The sequence below is a fragment of the Gastrolobium bilobum genome, unplaced genomic scaffold (genome assembly GCF_033153095.1).
Source record: "Gastrolobium bilobum isolate Gb01-03AN ecotype WA unplaced genomic scaffold, APGP_CSIRO_Gbil_v1 utg28077, whole genome shotgun sequence".
Classification (NCBI taxonomy): Eukaryota; Viridiplantae; Streptophyta; class Magnoliopsida; order Fabales; family Fabaceae; genus Gastrolobium; species Gastrolobium bilobum.
In genome coordinates this window covers 210,885-222,460 of record NW_026897591.1, presented here as the reverse complement: position 1 = coordinate 222,460, position 11,576 = coordinate 210,885, and the positions used below count along the sequence as shown (strand labels likewise).

At 37.4% G+C, this 11,576-nt stretch overlaps 1 protein-coding gene across 1 annotated transcript; it reads right to left on the bottom strand.

The window, feature by feature from the left end:
* On the bottom strand, positions 1-10,943 carry LOC133308397 (urease accessory protein D-like). The gene is made up of 8 exons (XM_061509015.1): positions 10,628-10,943; positions 10,483-10,548; positions 10,311-10,385; positions 10,065-10,109; positions 9,557-9,790; positions 8,251-8,333; positions 7,999-8,164; positions 1-362 (listed from the first exon to the last, which is right to left on the bottom strand). The coding sequence occupies exons 1-8, from the start codon at positions 10,751-10,753 to the stop codon at positions 249-251; spliced, it is 909 nt and encodes a 302-aa protein (XP_061364999.1). The 5' UTR covers positions 10,754-10,943; the 3' UTR covers positions 1-248.
* Positions 10,944-11,576: the final 633 nt, after the last annotated feature.

The following is an 11,576-nucleotide window of genomic DNA, read 5'->3' as shown; positions in this document are numbered from 1 at the left end:
AGATGGTGGTGCATGATTTTTTACATCCTCCATGTGGTTGCCTCAAATTTCCATGCACAACACAATCATTGGTACAAAACAATACATGGTTCACAATATGGCGTCGGTCAAGGATGTATAGGGTCATTTTCAATTGAATGCAGATTGGTATAGAATAAATAACATACATGAATAAAAAGAAAGTAAAACTATTATACATGTAGGTCTCCAATATAAATTATTATGATTCTTTCAGAAAACACTTCACTTTATCTGTAAGGTGGCACCCCAATCATTGGCTCCAAGGGAGCCAATTGATGTTTAAGGAAATTATAAACTGATTCAGTTGTCACAGCAGCCACTCGAACAAGAAGACCAATTCTCTGCACACAAAATGATATTACAGAATCATGAAGCAGGGCTTCATCACGTAAGTGTTCCAATAAATCATAGCATCTTCTAATTTGTTAATTAGGATAAATAAATGGATATCATCGTGATTTAGACGAGGGTTTTGGGCCAATCCAAGGCCCTTTCCCTTAATCCCCACCACAAAGTTGTGGTCTCTGCCACACCAAATACAACATTCCCCTCTCTCCCAGTCATACTCCCACATCATGAGGAATGAGTTGGTCACGTACCTGCAGGTAAGTCTCACTTAGGTCATGCTGTCATACTCTAGGAATTCTTTCCATCGCTTCCCCTCTTGCTCGGATTAATCTGGTGCTAGCACCACAAGTCTAAGCTAACTGAGCTCTTGTTCACCATACTTGAGTTGAGTATCTTTAGCCCACTGAATATTGAGCCCATCATCCCCATTTTTGGGTTGACATTCCACCCTCATCCACACAACAGGTCACCTTCTATTACTAGAGTCTATGTGAGGATAAATAAATGGTAAGGCAGTATGATAATGACTCGTGTGAGAAAGAGAGATGGGGCAGGTCAGAATATGCACGGTGTGGCAGTAGGGACAGAGAAGAGAGGAAGGTGTGAATTCTTTTAGATGAAGTGCTTAAAAGCAGAGAGAAAGAGAGGGAAGGAAAGGTGTTAAGAGAAGAAATATAAAATCATTCGTGTCTTCAAGCTTTTGGGATAGTTAGTTCATGATATGGCATCCATTTGTATGATTAAGTGATCTAGAGTTTGACTCTTACCCCATTCTCCTAAAAAAAATTGAAATTAAACATAAGATAGGTAGGATAGTGCATTGCCTACCCTTCAAATCTAAAAAACTCTTACATAACAGGATGTGTAAGGAATGTAATATAAAATCATTCATGTGTTATGACCTAAAATCTTAGTTTTGCAATAATTTGTTCATGACACCGGAAAAACTGTGTAGAGTGGTTCCAGGTGGGGTTGGCCATTCCTAAGGCTCAGATTCACTTTCTAAGTCTCCTTTGGCTGTGATTCTTCTTGTTCTTTGCTGTTTTTTTGTTAGCAGCCCCCAATTAGGAAATGTTGAGATATATAGTCCCACATTGGTTGAAGAGCAACTAATGTGGAGTTTATAAGGCCTTGGGCACTCCTACCCTTTGAGCTAGCTTTTGGGGTGGTGTATCCCAAGGTTCTTTACATGGTATCAGAGCTGGGGTGATGACCTCAAGATTCTTTACAGGAACGTATATGTAGAAGAAATACGCAAGGGCCCAAAGAACCAAGTGTGCCAGCCTCTACTAGTTAGGGCTTGTTAGTTAAAATTGCTAGAGAAGTTTTTTGAGTTAGTTAATTAGTCCTCTAACTGCAGTGACAGAGGTAGGATATGAATATAGGGAGAGAATATAAGTGAGAGGAGTTAGTTGATGAGTTGTATAGAGGGGCCAGGGTTCTTCTCTTAACACTGGAGAGAAACCTCCACTGTAATTTTCTACCCATTCTTTACCTTTCAGATCTTGATTTAGATCCTAAGGAAGAAGCTACAACAACAAAATCATAGTTCTTTCTTGATAAATTCTCTATCTTGATTTCCAGTTTCTAACACTGGTAGCTCCCAAGATCCTTGGAGTTGTACAAAAGTTTGGTCTAGAAAGGATGGCACAAATGGAGGAGTTGGAGAATACTGAGAAGTAATTTCTGGACCATGGCAAGAAGCCAGATATTGAGCTGTTCTATGAAAATTATGCTTATAGTTGGGTGATCATGGTGGTGCAGCACTTCGATACCAAGGGAACTCCTGACATGGAGGAGCCGAAGGCAATTGTAAAGGCTCTAGGAGACTGTGCTTTCACTCAGTAAATGATTGGTCGCGGAACCAAAGTGTCGAAGAGATTGAATGTGGTAGACGACATTTCAAAGATGTGGTTCCTAAATGTTGTATTTACACTGCAACCCCATACTAGCAATCAATAATGAGTTAGTTGAAGAAAGTGAGAATGTTTTGGGATGAAGAGTAGGTTGAAGGGGATATAAATATCATTTGAATCACAGTCAGGGGTCAAATGTGTACTTACGAGCAATTTCAAAAGAGAAGAATTGTGTTTAATAATTTGGAGTGACCTAATTCAAAACCATAGGTTAAAGCCAACATGATATGTTGGCATTGAGGAAGTTGTGGTCATTTTTGTGTACATGATGATTGGTCATGGAGGCACTTATAGACGAGTTGAAATGATTGAAAATTGTAATAACCAAATAGGCCTCATATACACTTGAAAGAAAAGAGTATTTGAAATATTATTCAATTATATTTGAATCTGTACATAGGGGTCTCTATTTATAGAGACTTCTTGACCTAATTTTGACCTAATGGGCTTGGCCCAATATACAAGTAACGGACTAAATAAATACAAATAAATGACTAAATAAATACTAATAAATGACTACATAATTACTAATAAATGACTACATAATTACTATTTACAACACTCCCCCTCAAGCTGAGGAATAGATATTTATCATTCTCAGCTTGCTAGCAAGTTCTTGAAATCTATCTGAAGGAAGCCCCTTTGTCAATAGATCAGCTAATTGACGCCCAGTGGGAATGTATGGAGTGGTAATCAACCCGCTATCAAGTTTCTCTTTGATGAAATGGCGGTCGACCTCAATATGTTTAGTCCGATCATGTTGAACTGGATTATGAGCTATACAAATAGCGGACTTATTATCACATAGCAGCTTCATAGGTCCCTCACATTTTATTTTTAGATCATCAAGTACAATTTTCAGCCACAGTAACTCACAAATGCCTTGAGCCATAGCTCGAAATTCAGCTTCTGCACTTGATCTGGCGACCACATCTTGTTTCTTACTTCTCCATGTCACCAAGTTACCACAAAGAAACATGCAATAACCAGTGGTAGAACGACGGTCAGTCACGGATCCAGCATAATCAGCATCTGTGTAGACTTCTAAAGATAGATTGCCATCACGTCGGAATAACAACCCTTTACCAGGAGTACCTTTCAGATACTGAAGAATTCTCTCTACTGCCTGCATATGTTTCTCCTTTGGATCGTGCATAAACTGACTGACAACACTAACAGCATAAGCTAAGTCTGGTCTAGTATGGGCCAAATATATCAATTTCCCAACTAGCCGTTGATATTGTCCTTTATCAACTGGAGGACTCTCCTCTTCATAGCCCATCTTGTGATTCTGCTCAATAGGAGTATTAGAGGGTTTACACCCGAGCTTTCCTGCTTCTTTGAGAAGATCAAGAACATATTTCCTCTGGCTGATAAAGATTCCTTTGCTCGAATGAGCTACTTCTATCCCTAGGAAATATCTCAGTTTCCCAAGGTCTTTGACTTCAAACTCAGAGGCAAGCCGTGTTTGCAGAATCTGTCTCTCCACAAAATCATCACCTGTGATAATAATATCATCAACATATACAAGGAGCACAGTAAGCTTCCCATTTTGGGAGTGCTTGAAAAAAAGAGTGTGATCTCCTTGACTTTGTTTATATCCTAAGGTCATCACAACCTTAGTAAACTTTCCAAACCAGGCACGAGGTGACTGCTTCAATCCATACAAGGCCTTTTTTAATTTACAAACTTTATTTTCTCCCTTCACAGAATCAAAACCAGGCGGAATTTCCATATAGACTTCTTCTTCTAACTCACCATTGAGGAAAGCATTCTTCACATCAAATTGGTTTATATCCCAATTGTAATGGGCAGCAAGGGATAACAAAACTCTCACCGTATTCATCTTTGCAACTGGAGCAAATGTTTCTTCATAATCAATGCCATAGGTTTGAGAATAACCTTTGGCAACTAATCGAGCTTTGTATCTCTCAAGAGTTCCATCAGAATTATATTTCAGGGCATAAACCCATTTGCACCCTACTGCTTTCTTTCCAGTAGGTCTATCAATAACCTCCCATGTTTTATTTTTCTCCAATGCATTCATCTCCTCTTGCATGGCTTGAGCCCAATTCCCATCTTTCAAAGCTTCATGTACTGATTTTGGGATTGCAATAGAGTCTAGTGCTGAAACAAAGCTTTTGTGCTGCACAGACAGATTAGCAGAGGAAACAAAAATGGGAGATAGGGTATTGAGTACAAGAGGGACAAGAGGGACAAGATTTCTTGGGACAAGCTCTTTTTCCTTTTCTAAGAGCAATGGGTAAATCATCAGAATCAGTAGTAATGGGTAAGTCATCAGAAGTATTAACATCATGATCAGAAATATGAGATTCAGGACTTACCAGTGGTTCAGACGATTGAGGTTGCTGCTGAGACAATGTGGGCTGTTTCCTTCTTTCAGGTGTCATAACCTTCCGTATCTCTGGTGTACTTGATGTATCAATCACAGGAGAATCAGTCACAGGAGGATTACTCACAAGAGGATCAGACACAGGAGGAACAGACACAAGAGGAGGATACACTGACACAGGTGAAGGAGTAGACACCGAAGTTTCAAAGAAGGAAGGTGATGAGTCTTCTGGTGAATTATTCTCCCCCTGAAGATGAGGACCTTGGAAAAAGGACTCAGATTCCTGAAATGTAACATCCATAGAAACAAAGAATTTCCGACTTCCAGGGTGATAGCACTTATAGCCCTTCTTATCAGGAGCATATCCAAGGAAGACACATTTAAGAGCCCTAGGATCCAACTTACTGCGATGTTGTTTATGAATATGAACAAAGACAGCACACCCAAACACTCGAGGAGGAAGACTTTGCAAAGTTGGAACAGAAGGAAAAAAAGAAGTCATGGAGTGAATAGGACTTACATGATCGAGAACCCGAGTGGGTAGACGATTGATCAAGAACGCTGCAGTAAGAATGGCATCTCCCCAATAGCAATTGGGTACATGTGTTTGAAACAGTAAGGCACGAGCAACTTCAAGAAGGTGACGATTTTTCCTTTCAACAACCCCATTTTGTTGAGGGGTGTCTACACAAGTAAGTTCATGAATCATACCTTGATTTTGTATAAATTGGGAAAAAGAGTGATTGACATATTCAGTACCATTATCTGTCCTTAGTCTTTTGATTTTTTTTACAAAATTGAGTCTCAATCATTTTATAAAATTGAAAGAACAGTTGTGGTACCTCAGACTTTTCACGCATTAAGTAAACCCAAGTTACACGAGTGCAATCATCAATAAAAGAAACAAACCATTTATTTCCAGAAGAATGAGGGACCTTAGAAGGACCCCAAACATCAGAATGAATAAGATCAAAAGGTTCAACACTCTTAGTAATACTAGAAGGAAAAGACACACGATGATGCTTAGCAAATTCACAAACATCACAAAGAAAAGACTCAACAGACTTAGACAAAAACAATGACGGAAATAAAGATTTGAGTAAACTAAATGGAGGATGACCCAAACGCTTATGATGCAGCCAAATTAAAGAATCAGCAGTTGATTGACCATGAGACATGAAGGTGTGATCTGTTACTTTATTTGTGGGAGATTGTGACACCAGATAGTACAGCACACCTTGCTCTTTAGCACTACCAATCGTCTTCCCCGTTGCGAGATCCTGAAAAACACAATGGGTAGGGAAGAAGGTTACAGTACAATTCAAATCTTTTGTAATTTTGTGAATAGAAAGAAGATTCGTGGAGAGTTTAGGAACATGAAGAACATCCTTAAGATGTAAGGACTGTTGTAAGTTTATGTCACCAGAACCCGCAACTGATGTATGTGAGCCATCAGCTATGGATATTGTATGAGTTCCAATGGTAGGATGATAAGAAATAAAGGAGTCAGCACAACAAGCCATATGATCAGTAGCACCAGAATCAACAACCCAAGAATGTTTAAAATCATTACATGAAGAAATGAAAGAATGAGTTTTGGAGCTCATATCAGTCATAGCCAAAGCACTAGTATCAGATGGCTTACTCAGATAATCAAGAATGGTTCGGAGTCGTTCCAACTCATCTGGACGAAATGCAGATTGGGTCTCATTAGGTGCAGGGGTTATTTCAGAAGAAGTAAAATGCGTTTGACCACGCATCCTTGCCATCTTTTCTAAGACAGTTTGCTTTCCATAAAGGCGAAAGCATAAATCCTTGATATGACCTATTCTTTTACAATAAGAACACCATCGGTCATCTCTCTTACGTCTAGAAGAGGTACCATCATAAAATTTTAAAAAAGAACTCATTTGAGAAGAGGCCATACTGCACAGAAAATGGTTAAAGAAAAGCTCCAAGAAGCCAAAAAATCACAAATAAATACCAAACGATGTCCCATCAAAGAGAGGAGCACAGATCCAGAAAGAGGATGAGGAGAAGATCAGAAAACTTTTTGGCCGGAGCTGGAAAAAGTGTCCCACGCGCCTCCACGCGCCGGTGGAGGTGTCTGCGAGTGGTCCTCACTCGCCGGGAGTGTGGCGGCGCGTGAGAGCGCGTGCCGCGGCCGCCGGAGCTGAAATTTCTGCGGAGAGGTCTTCCGACGGTCTCGAACCTTTCTGTGGCCGGTCGGAGTTGAAAGGTCGCCGGAAAAGTGACCAAAACGCGATGAACAGTAGCGGCCTTGTGTTGTTTTGGGAAGATCCGGTCGTCAAACGATTATAACACGTCCGTAAGCTGATAGATCAGAGAAAAATGATTTGAAAACTGGTCCTCTTGGTCCAAAAGGTCCACCGGAAAAATTTTCCGATGGCGGCTAATGGCGGAAAGAGGCTAAGAAAGAAGGTTTCTGTTTTAACGGAGGTAATTGCGGAAGCAGAGCCCTCTGGATCGAGAGCTTTGATACCAACTTGAAAGAAAAGAGTATTTGAAATATTATTCAATTATATTTGAATCTGTACATAGGGGTCTCTATTTATAGAGACTTCTTGACCTAATTTTGACCTAATGGGCTTGGCCCAATATACAAGTAACGGACTAAATAAATACAAATAAATGACTAAATAAATACTAATAAATGACTACATAATTACTAATAAATGACTACATAATTACTATTTACAACATATACAAAGTATATATTTTTAATTGAATACAATACTAGGTGAAGTCTTAAATCTTCATAACTATATGATTTACTCATTGATTCATTATTCACTATTAATTAAGAACCAAAATATTTTAATTGAAATCATCAAGGAACAAAATTCTTGATTGTGGTAGAACGATATTTCAAAGATAGGGTTCCTACTGATTATGTTGTATTTACTCTGCAACTTTTTCCCCGCAGAAGCAATTAATAATGAGTTAGTTGAAGAAAGTGAGAATGTTTTGGGAATGAATAGGAGTGTGAAGGGGATACTTATTAACACCCCCTTGCCTTTTGTATTTATGACCAATTTCGAGTGAGCAATTTGAGTGATTGGTCTGCTCAGAAGTTGCAGCATATCTCTTGGGCTGTCTCCTTTCCAGGGTTAGGGCTGGACGTCCTAATATTCTAACTGCTGAAAACACACAGAAAGTTTCCTCTATTTCATTCTATTTTCCAATATTCTTATGTCTAGTAAACAATAGCATTGCACTGAAAATGAACTGAGTCCAAGAAAAAACTAGGATCATAGAAGAATTCAGATACAAACTCAAGTCAAAGCACTCTTCAAACAATGACATCAAACTAATTAATTGAAATTATATATAGTTTACCTTAGGACCAAACGCACTGCAAGAAGCCATGAAGCTTGGCTTTGTCAGGAAAGGATCAGCTTTGTCTCTTTGGTGGCTCAAGGCAGCGGAAGGATGCTGTAATTGCTCAGACATAATTCTTTTCACGTGATCTTGCACTAGATTTTGGATATATTGCATCTTTGGCCTAAAAAAAATAAAGCAAATAGTACACAAATTCATAATACAAAAAACATTAATCCAGAAATAAGTAGGACAAAATAAATCACTCACCCCAGGAGTACAATCATTGCAATTACTTGGTAGTCTTGCATCTGTTCCTGTACACAGCCAATTTTTCCTTTCTCTAATAACATCTGCTTGTTACAAGAAGCCATTTAAGTATAATAAGAAGGGTGGAAAGTATATCAATCCCGAAAAAGATTGTCCAAATTGCCTTTCCCAAAATATCTTGAAACTAAATAAATTCCAACTAGCAAAAGAGGCATGCTGTTTTATGTACTGCATGTGACATGAGAGAAAGATGCAAAAGCAACATATGCTACTAGATTTGGATACTCTCATTTTAGCTCTTAACATGATATTGTTATTACAGAAATAGATAGGTACAACACCCTGTATAGGGGATAGACATTTCCTTCATGAGATCCCACAATCCTGCATATGGTCCGAATGTTGTGTCTGTCACTTTCAAGCAATGATAAAGTTATGTTAGGAGCTAAAATGAGAGGATCCAAATCCAATGCTGCCAGTTTGAAAGGGGTGCGAAAGCAACTAGAGTCTTCTAAGAGTGGTATTTCCTCCATGTCTGCAATCCCCTCCCCCCCTTTTTTTGTTCACTACTTCAGTAGTTCTCATAAGACAGCAGTTTTCTCCTTCTCCAATAACTTTTGGTTGCAAAAAGGGAGTAAGACATCAAATAATGAAATAATTTGCATAAAATGGAAATATAAAGTCCCAAAATTTTGGCCATTAAAGTGTTCTGAAAACTGTTAGGTACACTCATATCTACTATTTGTTACATAACAACGGTCGATCGCTATCCAGCAAACATATTTCAAAGTTGACCATTTTTTCGTATAATGGGGGGAAGTGTCAAGATGGTGAAAATATGTACCAAACATGTTTCTGATGGTAAGGGCTAAAGTACATGAATTTGAACCCAGAAGCATTAATCATCTCCCCGTATTATGAATATGCACCACCAGATAATATTCATATATGATACTAATTAATAAACCCATAAAAAGATGACATAACAGCTACCTTTCAGCAAAACAGCGTCAAAGAAAGGAAAATGTGGTAGGGAGCAGATTGGAGCATGCAATACAACTAGCCAAATTTATTAAGATTAGGCTAGCCATTTAACTGGCAACACTCTTTGGAATTGAAATCTATTAACAAATTTTCCACAAAATTCCAAAAATTACTTTTTGATATGACAGAATAAGAAGAAACTAAAAAAGAGAGGAAATTAAGATTTCAAGATAATTTTAGCAAAGCTTACGTCTTACAAGCTCAAGCAATTTTGAAGTACAATTGATAACAAGTACAACAAGGACAGCAGTAAAACAATTACCGAATCCAGAAATAAAGGTTGACCATCTTCTAAGAATATATTATTGGTGCTTCTATATAGATCAAAATCCCATTTTTCTCCACTTTCATGGCGCCCACTCGTAATCCAATCAACAATGACCAAATTTGAGTCTGAAAACACACTGAAGACTTGTTTCTGATAGTATCTTGCAGTGGAAAAACATGTTACTGGATCTGGAATGATGGCTAAAAGCGCATTGCTTCCAACTCGTGCCTACTACACAGGATGATTTAGCTGTTGTCAAAACTTCAACTCAGTGGACTCATAACAATTTTATAATACTCATGCCATGGCCATAAATCTTGATCACCATCAGTTATTGAAAAGCGAAAAACATCTCCTTAAGTTAATAATGACAAGCATAAATTCAAGAACCTCAAAACAGTCAATGCCAATCCTTTTTCTATCATGTAAAATGACAACTCCTTAAGTTAATAATGACAAGCATAAATTCAAGAACCTCAAAAGAAATATACAGTCTTGTTACCTCTAATGTTTGTTCAGAACACTTAGATCCCACAGATTTGAAGACCTAAACAAAAAAAAACAAAATTATCAATAATATAAACATAAGCCTAGTTGAAGACCAGAATTCACTCTGACCAAAAGCAACTAATCAAAGAGATAAAGCATCATATTCATAAGCAACTGACCCAGAAGCCATCACAGTCCAAAATAAATCACTTGAAGAAGGAAAAAAAAAAACTAATCAATAAGAAAAAAAGTAGTCGACCTTAGTAGAACCTTGGGTGGTTAACACCATGGTACAAGTATCTCCCACAGAAAACTTGCAAGAAATGTGATCACCCTACATCTCATAATGCAAGCACAAATCCAAAGTCAAATGCAAATAGAAACATAAAACCAAGGAAGTGGAAAAAAACCAAAAATGAAAAAGAACTCACAGATAAAATTCCACCTCCATAAGTGAGGGCATAAACCCAGACAGCATCAGTTTTGGAAGAACCCACCTAAGCAATCAGTGAAAGAAACATTCTTTAAGTAAACATGACTGAGAAAAAAAATGAAAAGTTAAAGATTGTTCAAAACCTTTTTGGGTATGATGAACTTTAGGGGATATCTTGATAAGCAGTTTGTCACTGATGATTTGCCTCCAACTTTTTCAACTATCACTGTACCCATTTCAATTTCTTTGTCTCTTTCCCCATTTCTCATTCTTCCTCCACTGTCAACAGATGATGGTTCCTTGTACTTGTTTTAGAAAAAAGAAAAAACATATATTTTCTTTCACAAGATTGGATGAAGAGAAAAATGGAGAAAGAAAATTAGAAACATAAACAGAAATGCTTACATATTTTTTCAAGTTCAAACTTAAAAAATAAAATAAAAAAATGGGCCAAGATCCTTAAACTCGGGCAAGGAGCGAGCAGTGGCGAAGCGAGGGAGATGCTAGCGGAAAATTACCAGCATTATTTTTAATTTTTAGTTAATATTATGATAATTAAAATCTTTATTTATTATCTATGATGTATTCACGTTGACGACACGTTAACACGTTAATTTCTAAAAGATGTCATATTCTGATACGTTGAGACATGTTTTAATATTACATAATATTTTTAATGTATATAATATAATTTATATTTAATACATATAACAGTTCATAAAGAGTCATATAATCAATTAAATATTTAAATTTTATAACAAAAATATAAACAAAAATGATTTTTCATCCTTTGTTAATTTTTCATGTCAAATTTCATAATAGAGAAAAAATTGATTTATAAATTATTTTTCATATTTAGTTAATAAAATAAAATTAAGTTCTAAAAAAAAAGTGTCGAATATGTGTCGGAGCGTTGATCACGTGTCGAAAATAGTTGACTGCGTGTCAGAATGTATCGAAGCTTTGACCGCGTGTCCCATAATATTGACTGTTGTCGGACGCGTGTTGGAACGTGTCAGAGCGTGTCGGTATCCGACACGTGTCCGACATGCATCTTTTCATTTTTTTGCGTGCCCGTGCTATATAGTTTAT